At 40.7% G+C, this 17,898-nt stretch overlaps 1 protein-coding gene across 3 annotated transcripts in view; it reads left to right on the top strand.

Annotated features, from left to right (window-relative positions):
• The window catches only part of sdha (succinate dehydrogenase complex, subunit A, flavoprotein (Fp)), a 50,596-nt gene that overhangs the window by 8,447 nt on the left and 24,251 nt on the right, over window positions 1–17,898 (top strand). For all 3 annotated transcript variants that reach the window (XM_055634633.1, XM_055634631.1, XM_055634632.1), the window contains exons 4-8: window positions 1,567–1,710; window positions 7,083–7,247; window positions 9,190–9,338; window positions 12,860–12,984; window positions 17,283–17,451. In XM_055634633.1, the coding sequence (XP_055490608.1) occupies window positions 1,567–1,710; window positions 7,083–7,247; window positions 9,190–9,338; window positions 12,860–12,984; window positions 17,283–17,451 (752 nt within the window). The remainder of the gene's footprint in view (window positions 1–1,566; window positions 1,711–7,082; window positions 7,248–9,189; window positions 9,339–12,859; window positions 12,985–17,282; window positions 17,452–17,898) is intronic.

The following is a 17,898-nucleotide window of genomic DNA, read 5'->3' as shown; positions in this document are numbered from 1 at the left end:
CGGAGGCCATACATGACCAACAGTTATTTCTGACCCTTGCTATCTGTTTTCTCCATCTATACTGATTCATGTTGTGATTTTCCAAGCCAGTATCTTTCCTCGCATTCAATTCAGTATATTCCCCACAGCCTTCCTTTTCACATTTTGTTTTCAGACTCCCTTAAATTGTTTATTTTGCACATTAACCTGTGGAGCGCACGTGAGCATTGTGATTCTGCTCCAATTTCTGCCTGGTTCAAATAATTGTCCAGAAATTATGTTCTTGTGATTATTTGTTTTAATTTTGCTTTTCTCAAAGTCTTTCAGAAGCCCTTAATTCTTAATCCTGCCAATGTTATTGAATCTATATAAACCAGTTGGATCTTCCCCACACCATGTTGAGTTGTGCATTTATCTGCCTTACATACGGTCCCCTATCACCAACTAATTTTCTCACTCTTTACCATGGGTGACACGGTGGTGTAGCTGGTCGAGCTGCTGTCTCACAGCACCAGAGACTCCGGTTCAATCCCGACCTCAGGTGCTATATATGTAGAGTTTGCACGTTCTCCCTGATGCTCCGGTTTCCTTCCACATCCCAAATATGTGTAGATTTGTCGGCTTAGTGCCCCTAGTGCTTAAGCAGTGGATGAGAAAGTGAGAAAATATTTTAGAATAGAATTAGTGTGAACGGGTGATCGATGAGTGGTGTGGACTGAATGGCCTGTTTCCATGCTGCATCTTACATTTCAATTCAACTGCAGTACCCCTTCTCCCCCCCATCACCACCGTGAATAGTCTCTCATGGATCTACAGTCATACTGCCTGTCTTCACAAAAGATAGACACAAAAACTGCTGTTTCTTCTTTCGCATCAATCATTTTTTAAATTCTGTTTATCAGTGGGAAGATAGAGGATAATTAATTGCAAGGAATTGTTATTAATAGTCAATAATTATATTTGGTGATTTTGTTTTTAAGATTTATTGTTTTAATTTTGCTTTTGGTTCGGAGATCAAACTACTGGATGGAAATACCGTCTCTTTTAAAGGTTTTGCTAGTGTAACTTATTATTTCAAAATTCGTACAGTAAATCTAAATGCAATCAACGATACTTAGTACAGTATTGAGAAGTGATGAGGTTAAATTGAATATGTTGATTATAAATCATATGCTTAATTTTCATGGATAATTCAGATGGAATGCTTCAGTAAAAAAGCATTATCTGGGTCACTTTGAACACACGTGTATTAACAATGAAGTTGCACGTTTAATATAACCGATGTCACTCAGCTAGGCGCTAACATATTATTTCCTTTCACTTATATCAGTTGACAGCATACAGAGAATATCGCCTCAATTTTCTGCATATTTTTGCCCTAATAATCGTAATAAGCCTCTGAGGTGAAGAGGCATTTGTGACACAAGGTGGAGGAAAGTTATTGCACTCTTCATCGCGAAAGATTCAGAGAATTTGATTATTTTATTTAATTTGGGAAACTTTGATTTCCTCAGCGATCAAAAATAACAAAAGGCTTTTAATGTCTTTCGAAGAATTGATGGAAACTATCTATGATTCATCTTGCAGGGTGGAATAAATGCGGCTCTCGGTAACATGGAGAGTGACGACTGGAGGTGGCACTTTTACGACACAGTGAAAGGGTCTGACTGGTTAGGAGATCAAGATGCAATTCACTACATGACTGAGCAGGCATCAGCTGCTGTCATTGAGGTAAGCAAGAACATTTCAACTATAATCTCTGAAATGGGAAATATATTGAAAGGTCAGCGGATTCAATGATGCAGCAACTTGGAATGTATTGGCTGTAACTGGCACCCCTAAATTATTGCGTATTCCATTAGGGTGCACGTTTGATATGGAACTTGCTCTATCTCAACATTGGTTGTCAGATACGAGTTTATCATTAAACATTATTTAGCGCCAATTTTATGCCACTATTAAATAAACTGAATGTTATGATTAAATTTTGGAAAACGCTCCCGCTCTCATTGATAGGTAGAATTAACGCTATAAAAATGACTTTCTTACCACAAGTAATATATTTGTTTCAAGCAATCTCAATATATATTCCAAAATATTTTTTCAAAAAACTAGATTCTAATATCACTAATTTTATATGGGATTATAGAGCACACAGAATTCAATGAAAGCATTTGTGTAAACCTAAAGAAGTTGGGGGTTTATCATTACCTAACTTTACGTATTACTACTGAGCAGTGCATATTAAGAACATAATGTAGTAATAATAATAATAATAATAATAAATTTTATTTATGGGCACCTTTCAAGAGTCTCAAGGACACCTTACAAAAATTTAGCAGGTAGAGGAAAAACATGTAAGGGGAATGAAATAAATAGTAGAGACATGACTAGTACACAAAGTAAAGACAGAATTCAATACAAAACACAATATGAGGCAATTAATGCACAGATGAAAAGGGAGGGGGACGTGGGGCTAAGGATAGGCAGAGGTGAAGAGATGGGTCTTGAGGCGGGACTGGAAGATGGTGAGGGACACGGAATTGCGGATCAGTTGGGGGAGGGAGTTCCAGAGCCTGGGAGCTGCCCTGGAGAAGGCTCTGTCCCCAAAACTGCGGAGGTTGGACTTGTGGATGGAGAGGAGACCGGCTGATGTGGATCTGAAGGACCGTGAGGGTTGGTAGGGGGGGGGGAGAGGAGGTCAGTGAGGGGGGGGGGGGGGGGGGGGGGGGGGGTGGGGGGGGGGGGGGGGGGGGGGGGGGGCTGGTGTGGGGCTTTGTAGGTGAGGATCAGGATTTTGTAGTTGATCCGGTGGGAGATGGGAAGCCAGTGAAGTTGTTTGAGGACTGGAGTGATGTGATGCCAGGATTTGGTGTGGGTGATGAGTTGGGCTGGATAGATGTACTGGTTGGATAGTTCCACTCACCAGTCGGAGTGGATAAGAATGGAGAAAGAGGAGTGTTTCCCGTACGATATAGGAACGATCTTGTTCTCACCGATAAAATTGAATAGTATAATATATAAGAAGAACCCAATTATTCACAATACAATAAGAATTTGGAAACTAATAAAATTATCCTTGAAATTAAATAATCTATCAGTACTAACCCCAATATTGAACAATCCTGCATTCAAACCATCTCTTATCGACAAAACATACAAACAATGGGATAGACTGGGGATTAGGAAAGTAGATATGTATGAATTGGGCAAATTGTTATAATTTCAACAATTAAAATCAAAATTTAAACAATGATAATCAATATTTTAAATATATACAGATATGTGACTTTATGAAGAAATATATACATAGATTTCAACCTATATTTTTAGACCCATTTGAAGCAATGAATATTAAGGCTGATTTACAAAATCTAATATCATATTTTTATAATAGCATATTAAATAGAGAATTACCCTCAACAGAGGCACTAAGAGAAGATTGGGAACATGAACTAATGATAAAGATCCCGAAAGATAGATGGGAAAAGTATCTGATGAACACACATAATTGCTCAATTAATGTAAGACATAATTTAATTCAATTTAAATTATTACATATACTATATTATTCAAAAACGAGGTTGAATAAATTCTACCCAAACGTCTCTCACAGATGCGATAAATGTTTGTTTCAAAACGCCAATATAACACATTCATTTGTAGGATGTACAAAGTTGAATAAATTTTGGAGCGATATATTTGATATATTTACAAAGCTCTTCAAGTCAAGAATAGAACCTAATATGGAATGGATTATATTTGGAATAACAGTAGAAGATATCAATTTAAATAAAGACCAAAAGGTATTCTTTAATTATGGGTTAATAATTGGAAAGAAATTGATACTTAAATTAAATACCAACTATTAAAATGTGGATTAGGAATATGATGGACATAGCACGCCTTGAAGAAATGAGACTCCGCCTAATAGATAAATATGACCAATTCTTAAGGAGTTGGTCCCCTTTCATCGACTTTTTGGAATCATGTGATGCAGCAGTACCGTAAAGATTACCGATTTCAGGTCAGGTCGTGGATTGATTTACATCTCCGAACAAAGATTTGAAAATTTATTTTTTAAGGGACCTTTTCTCCTATTTCTACTTTCTATTTTTTCTTTTCTTATATACACACTTCACCTTTTTCTATTTTCGACTATCTATTTTTCCTCTTTTTCTTCTCTCTATTTAAAAAAAAATTCCTTTTCAAAAACATAAAACTAGAGGTTGTACATAGAATGTATTACGTTATGACATAGTTGGCACCTAAAATTAGGTACCACTGTATTGCTTTGAACTGTAGTACTCTTTATTCCCCATTATCCTTTCTCCAGCAGTTCAATGTCCACACTTGCATCTTTATATATCTGAAGTAACTTGTGCTATCCTCTGTTATATTATTGTCTAGCTTGTATTCATATTAAATAGCAGAGGAGGTGTTATATTATTGTCTATATTCATATTAAATAGCAGAGGAGGCTTGTCTAATCCTGTAATTTGATATATTCATATATCATGTATTTCTATGTATATAGAAATATATAAAATTCCAGGATTAAACTTTGAGCCTCCTCTACTACTTGTTAAGATCATGGCTGACTTTGACTCCACTTTCATACTTAATCCTGAATTTATCCAATAGGAAGGGCCTGAAGTCTATATATCTCTGCTATGAATATAACTAATAATTTGGCATCACAGCACTCGAGTAAAGAATACTAAAGATTTGCAGTTTCGTACGAGAATAAATTATCTTACGGGCAGCACAGTGGCGCAGCAGTACAATTGCTGCCTTACCATTCCAGAGACCCGAGTTCGATCCTGACTATGGATGCTGCCTGTAGGGAGTTTGTAGTTCTCCCTGTAATCGTGTGGGTTTTCTCTGGTTTCCTCCCACACTCCAAAGACATACAGGTTTGTAGGTTAATTGGCTTTGATAATAATTGTAAAGTGTCCCTAATGTGTAGGATAGTGCTAGTGTATGAGGGTGATCATGGTCGGCGGAGTCTTGGTGGACCGATGTACCTGTTTCTGTGCTGTATCTCTATAGTCTATATCGTTCTTAGTACTATGATCTGCTTATCGCAAGATTCTGTTCTCTGGTTCCAGATTGACCCACGAGGGAAAATGCCTTTGCTGCATTCAGCTGACAAGCTTCCTCTCAATAGATTGGGTTTTATTCTTCTAAACACCAATGATCCCAATTTACTTTATATTTCCTCATTAGATAATCCTGCTAATCAATCTGGCGTGTCTTCTCTGCATTGTCAACAAGGCATTTATATCATTAATTAAATTAAAATTAAATCCATCCTCGACTTGTCTCACCAAAGTTCTGTTCCGATGATGCAAAACTTCCCTTCTTTTATTCTCTTGCAATAAAGGCTATCCATCCATTTGTCTTTCTTATTCCTTGTAGAACCAGTATGACAACTTGCTTTCTTGTACGACTGCGGAACACAGGCACTCCATTTAAGCAACATTCTGCTTTTGTATCTTTGCCATCAAAATCAATAGCCTCACATTTAACCACATTATACTCCCTGTCAATATTTTGCCACATTTTAACCCATCTGTATCACTTTATAAAACCTGTCCTTCTCAGAATGTGTACCTTCTCAGAATTCGCTTTCCCATCTATTTTTGTATCCTAAACAAACGTTGATACAATGCACTTGATCCCTTTGTTTACGTCATTAAGTCATACGTGGGGCTGTAATCAGTTGAAACTCTGTAGCCAGTAGTTTCTATTTACCAACCTTAAAATTACATTTTAATCCCTTGTTCTCTGTCACTTAACCAATCCTTTATTTGTGTTAAGGGCCTGTCCCACTTAGGCGATTCATTAGGCGACTGCCGGCGACTGTCATAGTCGTAGCAAGTCACGAAAAAAACAGCGACTGGACAACCCCTAAGACAATGTCTACAAGCTACAACAACCTACCACCAAGTCTACGTCAAGCTGCAGCAAGCTACCGACAACCGGCGACCCATTAGGACGTCCACACCTAAGTCAACCTAGGTCCACCCGCGCGCGACAAGCTACAAGCTATGACCCTGTCGGCAACAACTGAAAACAGCTGAAAACAATTCAGTGGCCGGTACCTGCTGCCGGTTGACGTAGGTTGACATAGGTAGTCGCCAATGGAATTCACTGAAGTTAGCACCGGTGACAACCTGCATCACCTGGTGACAACCTACGTAATTCTGGCGACAACCTATGACAGCACCTACGTCAAGAGAAGTCAATCTACGCTCGCTGGTGTCAAGCCCACTGTTTTCGAAAATTTCTGAACATGTTGAAAATCCAGCAGCGACCAGAAAGACACTACGACTCTTTGGGCGACTGAGGAGACTATTCACGACCATACAGGCGACACCCACGCGGCCATGTGGCGACAGTCTAGTCGCCTTTAGTCGTCTAAAAAATAGCCTAAGTGGGACATGCCCATTAATCTTTTGCCATTAATACCATGAGCTTGTTTTTACAATGAGCATATGTGTTACATCTTAGTGAATTACCTTTTGAAAATCCAAATATATTACATTCATCTATTTGTTTCCAATCGCAAAGAATCAACCAAATGTGCCGAGCACTACTTCTTTTTCATAAGACAATTTTGTCACAGTGAATTATTTTATCAGTTTCTTTGGTATCATAGAGTCATAAAGTGATAGATCGATACATTGTGGAAACAGGCCCTTCGGCTCAACTTGCCCATACCGGCCAACCTGTCCCAGCTACACTAGTCCCACCTGCCCGCGTTTGACCCATATCTCTCCAAACCTGTCCTATCCATGTGTCCTTCACCACCAATTAAAAAAAAAAATTGTCAATTTTCCAACAACTAAAGACTAGCTAACTGGTTTGTAGTTTCCTGCTTTCCCCCCATCCTTTTTGAATAGTGTTGACACTTTTGCAGTTTTCCAATCCACTGGACCGTCTCCTGAAGACGAGTCATTTTTGAAGACCACAAAAATGCATTGACTATTTCTGCAGCTACTTCTGTTAGAACTCCAAACCGTTGGGTCCATGGGACTTTTTATTCTCTTTGGTTAGATAAAGATTGTAACGTGTGTTTTCCATTGTCTTCACACCAGCTTGAAAACTATGGGATGCCTTTTAGCAGGACGGACGAAGGCAAGATTTACCAGCGTGCGTTTGGTGGGCAGAGCCTACAGTATGGAAAAGGAGGACAGGCACATCGCTGCTGTTGTGTTGCAGACCGAACTGGACACTCTTTGCTGCACACATTATATGGCAGAGTAAGAAACATGAAAACAAAATGCTGGGAGTATTTAAGAAGCCAGTTAATATGAAGGAATATCTTAAATGTAGAATATTGTCTACGTCCTCCTTCATTAATTGGGATTAATTTAGTCTGCAGAATAATTAATATTTTATTGCCTCCTCCAAATTGTCATTTTTATAAAGCTACTAGACCAAGTGCAGTTCTGTTCCCCCAACGTGCGGTTGTGGGGGGGGGAGGCGGCATGCAGCGTCTCACACACACTAACTATCTTCCCCCCCCCCCCACCCCACACTCACGCTAATTACCCCTCTTGATATTATATTAATATATTAATTTGCTCCTTTTACCCCATAACCACCCTATCTACTGACGCATAGGCCCCAACTTGCAGTCACATCTAGAGAGGGGCGGCGGGGGTAGAGAGTTAGGGCAGAGAGAGAAGGGTCTGCTGAGAGGGGGGAGGGGTGTGAGGGGAGCAGGGAGGGGGGGATGGAGGGAAGGGGTAGGGGGTGTGTGGAGGGAAGGGGGGTTTAGGGGAGGGACGGTGTTGGGAGGGGATGGAGGGGAGGAGCAGGGGGAGAAAAAGAGGGGAGAGGGGTGAGTGGAGAGGAGAGGGGGGAGAGAGGAGAGGAGAGGGGGGAGAGGAGGGGGGGAAGAGGGGGGGGAGTAAATAAAATAAAGATAAGGGAGGAGGAGAGGGGGGGGAGGGAAGTGGGGGAGGAGGTCCTTGGGGAGAGGAGGGAGGGGGGGGGAGGGGAGGGAGGGGAGGGGGGGGTGGGGGGGAGAGGAGGGAGAGAGAGAGTGCCTATTTTTATTTCAACCCAAACAACCATTTGCAGGCAGTGCTTTTTTACTTTAACCATATTTTCATTTTAAAATCACATTAAGGGTACTTACTTACAGTAGTGTGGGCATGTGTTCAGTGTTACTCACAGCTCGGAGAGAAACGTGACCCTCTGCCTTCCTCCTTCTTGAAGAGACTGAATGAGGCACACCACTTCCTGGTTTTATAGTCCCTCCCCCTGCCGCCAGCGGGGGCAGCAGAGAGAATGGGGAATTCTGTAAAATCATTAATATCTCTGTCATTTTTCATCGACTGGAAAAATCGTCGGCACACATGCGGCGGAGGGGGGCTTTGAGCGAGGTGGCTAAAAATGACGGCCATAGGTGGCGGCGTTCTCTCGGAAATCGCAGCACAGATCGCCAAAACCGGTCAAGAACAGACTTTTAGTAATATGGAAGATTATTGTGGTTTTAAAAGTCTCACTGCACTTTCACAGGAAAGATATTCAGCAAATTTTGTCACAGAGGTGCATGATGTAATTGGGAATTATGACCAAAAGGAATTAAAGGAGCATCTTTAAAGGAGGAAAGGTACAGAGGTATAGTGATGTAGTAAGGGAATCCCAACCTATTAGTCTTGCAGCTGAAGACATACTTGCCCATGATGATGAGTAAAACAAGGGATGCCCAAAATACCAGCCTTGAAGCAGCACGGAGACTCTGGGGGTTTGGAGTGGATGAACGCATATCAAGATTGCAAAACAAGTGTAAGAAGTTTAAAATTACTAGGTTGGCAAATCAGGGAGCCTAGTGAGAATGGATTTATGGGACTTATTGCGAGTGAGGACCGTAGCAGAGCTTTGTGTTTAAATCAGTATTCGGAACAAGGCATTTGCTTCTCGCATGTGACATTATGTGCCACAATTTAATTTTTATAATAAACTGTGGTTTAAAACAAACAATGAAAGAGAAATGGGCCAGATTAATAATGCAGACAATTGGAATAATTTCATTTTGTTGTAGATTATGCTCGTAAATGTTCCCCTACTGCGGGGGAAGATTCCTGTTCTTCATGACAGTTGGTCCTCTCCCATTTACCTTGCACAGTGAGCATTCTTGCATAATATTGTTTGCCCCTAGATAATAAATGTTGTGGTCATGTTCCTCCACAGTCTTTACATTATGACACCAGCTACTTTGTTGAGTACTTTGCTTTGGATCTTCTGATGGAGAATGGGGAGTGTAAAGGTGTTATTGCACTGTGCATGGAAGATGGATCTATTCACCGATTTAGAGCCAATAACACTGTCCTTGCTACAGGGTAAGAACTCATTTGTTTTTTTCTGTATGAAATAAATTATTTGTATAGTTTTTCTTTGTAAATGTATTGATAAGAATCCTATGCTGGAATCTTAGAGAAAAAAATAACTAAATAAATGTGAAACACCCCACATTATTAGTTAAAGACAATCTTCCAGGATTGTGACCAATTTTTGTTTTCTTGATTCGCAGTACCAAAACATATTATACCTTTGTGTTCACCAAACGTCATATATTTTCATTATTATGGTATCACTTGACTATGAGTCGCTTTGGTACATATGCGGAGATGAGAGATGTTTTATAAAAACATTTACTTGTTGAGGATTTTTCAGGCTAGGAGCAGGATGAGGGGTGACCCTATAGAGGCATATAAGATCATGAGGGGACTAGATAGGGTAGATGCACTGTCTTTTACCCAGAGTAGGAGAAACACGAACCAGAGGTCATAGGTTTAAGGTGAGAGGGGAACGATTTAATAGGAACCCGAGGGGCAGTTCTTTCATATAGAGGGTGGTGGGTATATGAACAAGTTGCCAGAGGAGGTGTGTAAGCAGATTTAAAAGACATTTGGACAGGCGCATGGATAGAAAAAGTTTAGAGGAATGTGCCAAAAGTGGGCAGGTGAATGGGGCATCTTGGCCGGTGTAGGCAAGTTGGGCCAACGTCCCTGTTTTCATGCTGTGTGTGTGTGTATTGCTAGCAGAAGTTCACGGCCTGTTTTTGTTGTTAGACCTGCTTGACTTGATACCTACCTTCGTAATCTACCTGCCAACCTATCCCTGCTACACTAGTTTAAACCACCCTGGGTACCACCAGTAAACCTCTCTGCAAGGATATTGTCGTTACTTGGGGGCAGAGTGGTGCTGGGGTAGAGTTGCTGCCTTAGTGTGCCAGAGAACAGGGTTCAACCAAACTAGGTTAATGTTGAACTGTTTTGCTGATATTTCACTCTGAAATGGAGTGAAGGATGCCCACATCAAAGACAGAGTTCTGATTGCTGAGATCTTTGAAGTATTCCTTGCATTGGTTGCTAACTGCCTTGTAATCTTTGAGAAACATTCCTCCATTCTTAGTTATCTATGGGTTTGCCCTTAAACATTGGACATTATATTGATTTGATAGCGCTGACGAATTCATTCACTTGCATTGTGGTTATTGGCTAAGTTCTAAATCTCCTGTGCACGACAATGTGCTAATTTTGTTAAAGACCTTCAGGTATCTCTTCATTTCCCCTGGAATCACATTGGTGCGTTTAGTCCATGGTCACCTTAATATGTGGTTGGGTATTTCCTGGATTTTCCAGTCAATCTCATCAAACCAATCTTTGTTTTCTCACGGAGAACACCAAGTATCCTTATATTGGTGCTAATTATGATGAACTTGTGGACTGATCAGGCATTTAAGCCACTGAGGCTCCTGTTGTCTGGAAGCCGTCAGGGCGTTTGGTGATCCCTTGCTCGGACAGTGTGCCGGTGTATAAAATTGATGCCTTGAGCGCAATTGTACTTGCTTCTACTTTGTGGTCTCCATCATCTCGAAATATCGTGAAGCCAGGGCTGCCCATTGTCTCCAGCTGCTATGTTAACTAGCCTATAAGATAATATCTGCTGTATTTTAGTTGTACCAGCCTTGATTTGTATCAATATACTCCTTATATTTTTAATATGCGTGTGATCCTGTGAGGGATGGTAGAATTTATATTCTGCTGAATTAAGAAGTTCCTTCTTACCTTTGCCCTTCTCCCCTCACCCATGCCCTTTCTCAAGTCCCACACCCACGACATGCTTAATCCTGCTTACAATCCAGCTCACCATTGCTCCTGGTCACCCTCAAATTGTGCTGAAGTCACCTTTGCTCCTGATTGTGCTTGACTGCAGTACTTGTTCCTGAACATGGGGAAATACGATGAGGTACTGCCTGAAGTTTGTTTGCATATCCTCTCCCATTTATCGGTCTAAACATTTACAACCGGTAGAGTTGGCAGTGAGAGAGGAAGAGGGTTGAAGCAATGAAGCAGTGCCTCAGATGAGACCACAACTGGAGTATTGCGTACAGTTTTGGTCTCCTAATCTGAAGAAAGACATTCTTGCCATAGAGGGAGTACAGAGAAGATTCACCAGACTGATTCCTGGGATGGCAGGACTTTCATATGAAAAAAGACTGGATAGACTCGGCTTGTACTCGCTAGAATTTAGAAGATTGACGGGGGGTCTTATAGAAACTTACAAAATTCTTAAGGAGTTGGACAGGCTAGATGCAGGAAGATTATTCCAGATGTTGGGGAAGTCCAGAACAAGGGGTCACAGTTTAAGGATAAGGGGGAAATCTTTTAGGACCGAGATGAGAAAAAAAAAATTTACGCAGAGAGTGGTGAATCTGTGGAATTCTCTGCCACTTGTGATAAATGTCTAGCCCAAAAGGCAACTATAACACATTCCTTAGTTTCCTGCACAAAACTTTATAGATTTTCGAATGATATTTTTGAAATATTTACAAAATTATTCAAGACAAGAATGGAACCTAATACTGAAATGATTATATTTGGTGTAATGGAAGATGGGAATAAATTGAACACATCTCAAAATCTATTCCTTAACTATGGTTTAATAATAGCAAAAAAATTAATACTTAAATTTTGGAATGGTACATCAATACCAACGCTTAAAAGGTGGATTGCAAGTATGTTGGACACAGCTCATCTTGAGGAAATGCGATTCCTCCTAATGGATAAATCAGACCAATTCATAACGAGTTGGTCTCCATTCGTCGTTTTCTTGGAATCATATGGTGCAACACAATTGTAAAAGAACTGTTTCAGGACTGGATGATGGTTGGTCAAGATTATAAATAATGATCTCCTTCTCTTTTTTTTATTTTTTATTTTATTTTCTCTATTTTCTCTCAACTTTCTTCAGTTACTCGTTTTCTTTCTTCACACACTATATATTTCACATCTTTATATTTTTTACTATCTAACTTCTTTTTCTTATTCTAATCTTTTTGCAATGTAACAAAAAAAAAAAAAGAAGTCCATAAAATGTATTATGAAAATATATATTAGGCACTTTGGTGCCATATGACTGTACTTACTTCTAATAAAATAAAAAGAAAAAAAAAGAAAAGAAAAAGAAGGTAGTTGAGGCCAGTTCATAGGCTATATTTAAGAGGGAGTTAGATGTGGCCCTAGTGGCTAAAGGGATCGGGGGTATGGAGAGAAGGCAGGTACAGGATACTGAGTTGGATGATCAGCCATGATCATAGTGAATGGGCCGAATGGCCTACTCCTGCACCTATTTTCTATGGTTCGATGTTTCTATGACATCGTCCCTCCACTTCACAAATTCCACTGAAACATTGCAGGGCTTATAACAGTTGCAGGGCTTGCAAAGGCTTATAATTTACAAAGACAATGTATGGACTTTAATTTGAGTTGTGTAACAAAGTAAAAATTGTAGGTAATATGACTGAGTACCTTTTTATGTAGAAGTTATGGAGTTGAAAAAATATTTTGCCTTGCAGTGGGTATGGAAGAACTTATTTTAGCTGCACATCAGCACATACAAGCACCGGAGATGGATGCGCCATGGTCACACGGGCTGGATTATCAAACCAGGACTTGGAGTTTGTCCAGTTTCATCCCACAGGTATGTGCATTGCTGTCACATGTGCTTCATATATTAATGTCATGATATCTGTCTATCCTTTTAAAAAGATTTTGTCATGGAAGTTAGAAAGTACGTAACTAGGAATGTTTTCTAAACCCAATTGTGCCGAATTCTTTATGAGTTGGGGAAAGAGTTTAAACAAGCCACTTTCTATTTCAGGAGAGTTATATTTATCACAACTTAAAAGGTCATTTAAAGGCTGAGAGGTTTTTGCTTTCACTAATACTTATGAATGTTTTAAGGTGGACCTTTTTAAATAGTAATAACTTTTGATGCTGTAAAATTGCTGAAGCGTCTTCCATAAACATAACATAAAGTAAATGACATACTCTGATCATCAAGCAAAAGCTTGGCCAAGGAACTAGGTTTTAAAGATGATGGAAGAAAGGGAAATCTAAAGGGGGGGGGGGAAGGGGGGGGGGGGGGAAATCCCGAGTTTTGGACATGGACAGATAAAGACATGGTTATCAACTGCTTTTAATGCTCCTTGATAAAGATAAATTGAATGATTGGGGAATAAACCTGGAAAATGGAGTTTAATGTGAGGAAGACTGAACATGCATATCAGGAGGAGTGTTCCAATGGCAAGTTATTATCTAAATGGAAGGACATTGCACCTGAGTGAAGTTTAGAGGGCTCCACTTGTCCTAGTTTATGAATCACTGTGCGCTAGCAGGCAGATCTAACAAATAGTTACGAAGGCAAACCTCATTTTTGGCATTAGTGCAAAAGGTAGAGTATTTAAGAATGTGAAGGCAATGTTACAGTTGCACAGGCCGTTAGTGACGTTGCATATCAAATGCAGTGCACAGCTGAAAAAATATAACAGCAATGGCGACTGTGCAAAAGATATTTAGTTATAGAGCTATTGAGCAGGGAAATAGACCCTTTGGCCAACATCGTCCAGGCCGACTAAGTTGCCGAACCAAACTAGTCTCATTTGCTTGTTTCTGACCCAAAATCTCTCCAATCCTTTCCTGTCAAAGTAGCTGTATGTGTCCTTCAAATGTCATAATTTTACCCAACTCAACTACTTCCTTGGCAGCTTGTTTCATGTATGCAAAATCCTCCATGTGACAAAGTTGCCCCTCGGGTTCCTTTGAAAACTTTCCCATCTCACCTTAAACCCATGTGCTGTAGTTTTGACTCTCCGATCCTGGGGAGAAAACTGCGGCAATTCGCCTTAGCTCTGCTACTCATAAATTTATATACCTCTAAGGGCTGTGATCATCTTATGCTTCAGGGAAAAAAGACTCAGCCTCTCCTTGTAACTCAAACCCTCCAGATCTGATAACATCCTTGTAAATCTTTTTTGAATACTTCCCAGTTTAATGACATCGTTCCTATAGTTGGGTTATCAGCAGTACTCTAAATGTGCGGCCTCGTGACTGTAGCTGCAAGATGAAATCCTACCTCCTGTATTAAATACCCTGACCGATTATGCCAAGTGTGCCAGATGTTGCCTTAACCACTCTTTCCACCTGTGTCGCCATCTTCATGAAACTGTACCTCAATCCCTAAAACTCCCTGTTATACAACACTCCACAGGGCCCGAACATTTACTGAGCAAGTCTTCCCCTTGTTTGTCTGACCAAAATGCAATATCTTGCAACTACCTGACTTGCCATTCTTCAGCCCAGTGGCCCAGTTGATCAAGATCCCATTGTAATCGTACATAACCTTCTTCACAATCCACTATACCACCGATTTTAGTATCATCTGCAAACTGAATAACTATGCCACCCACTATCACATCCAAATTGTTTATATAAATAATGAACAACAGTGGACTGTGCGCCGCCCCTTATGGTGCACCATCTGGCCTCTCGTCTGAGAAACAACCTTCTACCACCATCTTCTTTCTTAACTTCTAGCCAATTGGCTAGCTCGCCCTACATCCAAAGTGATCTAACCTTCTAGATAAGCCGACTGCGTAGTACCTTGTCAAAGGCCTTGCTTAAGTCCATGTAGACAACGTCTACCCCACTGCCCTCATCTATCCTCTTGATCACCTCTTCAGCAAGCTCAATGAAATTGGTGAGACATGATTTCCTACTCACAAAGCCTTGCTGGCTCTCTATCCTTTTAATCGGTGCTCGCATTTCCAAATGCATGTAGAAATGTACCCACCACTAATGTTAGGCTCAGCAGTAAGTAGTTCTTCCCAGGCTTACACTTGCAGCCTTTCTTTAGTAGATTACAAGGTTACAATTACAACTTTTAAAAGAGATTTTGGCATATATATGAATATGATGGATTTAGAGGGATATGGGCCAAAGGCTGGCCAATGGGACTACCCCAGAATGTCAATTTGGTCAGTGTAGGCAGATTGGGCCAAAGGGCCTGTTTATCTACTATATAGGTCTATGACTGGAAGCACAACACTAGCCACCTGCGGTCTTCCTGTATCTTTCCCATGGCTCCTTTTGCCAGGTGCCCCACAATTTCTATAACATGGTGAATAGGTTGTCCTGTCAAGAGCCGCCAGGCAGTTAAAGTCTGTATTAGAAGTTTAGACGAATGAGGGTTGACCTTATTCAACCGTTTTATGATCCCAAGGGAGGTTGACAGGATGGATGTTGGGATGTCACGAACATGGGGACATAGGTACAATGTAAGAGTTTGGCGATTTAAGACTCAGTTATGTAGTGATTTCCTCTGACAGTAGTGAGTCATTGAATTCCTCTTCCACCAAGGAGGATGGGATCCGATTATTCATTATATTTAACATGGGCATAGATAAATATTCCAAAGACCAAATAATTGAGAATTAGAGTCATACTGTGTGGCCTAACTTGCCCGCACTGACCAAGATATCCCTCTACACTAGTTCCATATGCCTGCATTTGGCCCATATTCCACTAAATCTATCCTATCCATGTACCTGACTAAATGTTTCTTAAACATTGTGATAGTTCCTGTCTTAACAACCTTCTCCAGCAGCTTGTTCCATAAATCCACCACCATTTGTGTTTTTAAACAAAAAGTTACCCCCCGGGTTCCTATGAAATCACCTTAAACCTATGCCCCCTGGTTCTCGATCCTCCTACTCTGGGCAAGAGATTCTGCGTTTACTCAATGTATTCCTCTCATGATTTTGTACACGCTATAAGATCACTCCTCATCCTCCTGTACTTCAAGGAAGAGAGTTCTAGCCTGATCATCCTCTTCCTATAGCTCAGGCCCTCGAGTCCTAACAACCCTATGAGTATAGAAGCTGGGATGTAATGTTAAAATTGTACAAGGCATTGGTGAGACAAAACCTGGAGTATGGTGTACAATTTTGGTCGCCCAATTATAGGAAGGATGTCAACAAAATAGAGAGAGTACAGAGGAGATTTACTAGAATGTTGTCTGGGTTTCAACAACTAAGTTACAGAGATAGGTTGAATAAGTTAGGTCTTTATTCTCTGGAGCGCAGAAGGTTAAGGGGGGACCTGATAGAGGTCTTTAAAAATGATGAGAGGGATAGACAGAGTTGATGTGGACAAGCTTTTCCCTTTGAGAATAGGGAAGATTCAAACAAGAGGACATGACTTCAGAATTAAGGGACAGAAGTTTAGGGGTAATATGAGGGGGAACTTCTTTACGCAGAGAGTGGTGGCGGTGTGGAATGAGCTCCCAGTGGAAGTGGTGGAGGCAGGTTCATTAGTATCATTTAAAAATAAATTGGATAGGCATATGGATGAGAAGGGAATGGAGGGTTATGGTACGAGTGCAGGCAGGTGGGACTAAGGGGAAAAAAAATCTGTTCGGCATGGACTTGTAGGGCCGAGATGGCCTGTTTCCGTGCTGTAATTGTTATATGGTTATATGGTAACCCTCATAAACCTTTCTTAAACCTCATAAACCTCATAAACCTTCTCTGTACCGTTTCCACCTGACGATATCTTTCCTATAACATGGTGCCCAGAACTGAATGCATTATTCTAAATGCGGCCTCACCAACGTCTTGTACAACTTCAACATGACGTCCCAACTTCTTTACTCAATACTCTGTCGGAGCAAAACCCATAGTCTTGTGGCGCATGAAGGATGGCCCTATTGAGCCAAGGGGAATGATTAAAAGCAAAAATGAGATGAGTTTGTTAGAGAGAATGCAGCTGTGTCTATATTTCTACTGTATATGGATTATTTGTGGGGTGATCTTATCAGATCGTATAAATGTTAACCTTAGACGTGTTAGATTTGGATGTACCTGAAAGGCATGTTTATTTTCCCTGCCCTGCACTCACCACCTGGCTAGCTTTCTCCACCTTTCCTCTTCCCTAAATCAGGAATCTATGGTGCTGGTTGTCTCATTACTGAAGGATGTCGTGGTGAGGGTGGAATTCTCATCAACGGTGAGGGAGAGAGATTTATGGAGCGTTACGCCCCTGTTGCGAAAGATCTGGCTTCAAGAGATGTTGTTTCACGATCCATGACGATCGAAATTCGTGAAGGACGGTAAGAATTTGACTTTAAGTCTTGTGCACTCTGTTTTTGTGAGAATAGGACTTGCACTTTATCTTTCATCCTACATCCCCTTCACCCTGCTGTAAGGGGCAATCTACACCTAAGAGCCAATGGAAAACAAATCTCTCATAAAGAAGACACATTTAGACAATAATCAGGCAATAACTATCTAGAATGTCTTCTTCCTTAGAAGGGAAGCATGGTGGCATGTTAGTAAAGCCACTGTCTTACAATGCCAGAGACCCAGGTTCAATCCTGTATGTACGGAGTTTGTACGTTCTCCCCGTGACCTGCGTGGATTTTCTCAGAGATCTTCGGTTTCCTCCCATAGTCCAAAGATGTACAGGTTTGTAGGTTAATTGGCTTGGTATAAATGTAAATTTGTCCTTTGGGTGTGTAGGGTAGTGGTAATGTGTGGGGACCGCTGGTCGGTGTGGA

Source organism: Leucoraja erinacea, chromosome 4 (assembly GCF_028641065.1).
Source record: "Leucoraja erinacea ecotype New England chromosome 4, Leri_hhj_1, whole genome shotgun sequence".
Classification (NCBI taxonomy): domain Eukaryota; kingdom Metazoa; phylum Chordata; class Chondrichthyes; order Rajiformes; family Rajidae; genus Leucoraja; species Leucoraja erinaceus.
The sequence above is the reverse complement of the archived record's forward strand: the minus strand, read 5'-3'. Positions and strand labels throughout refer to the sequence as shown.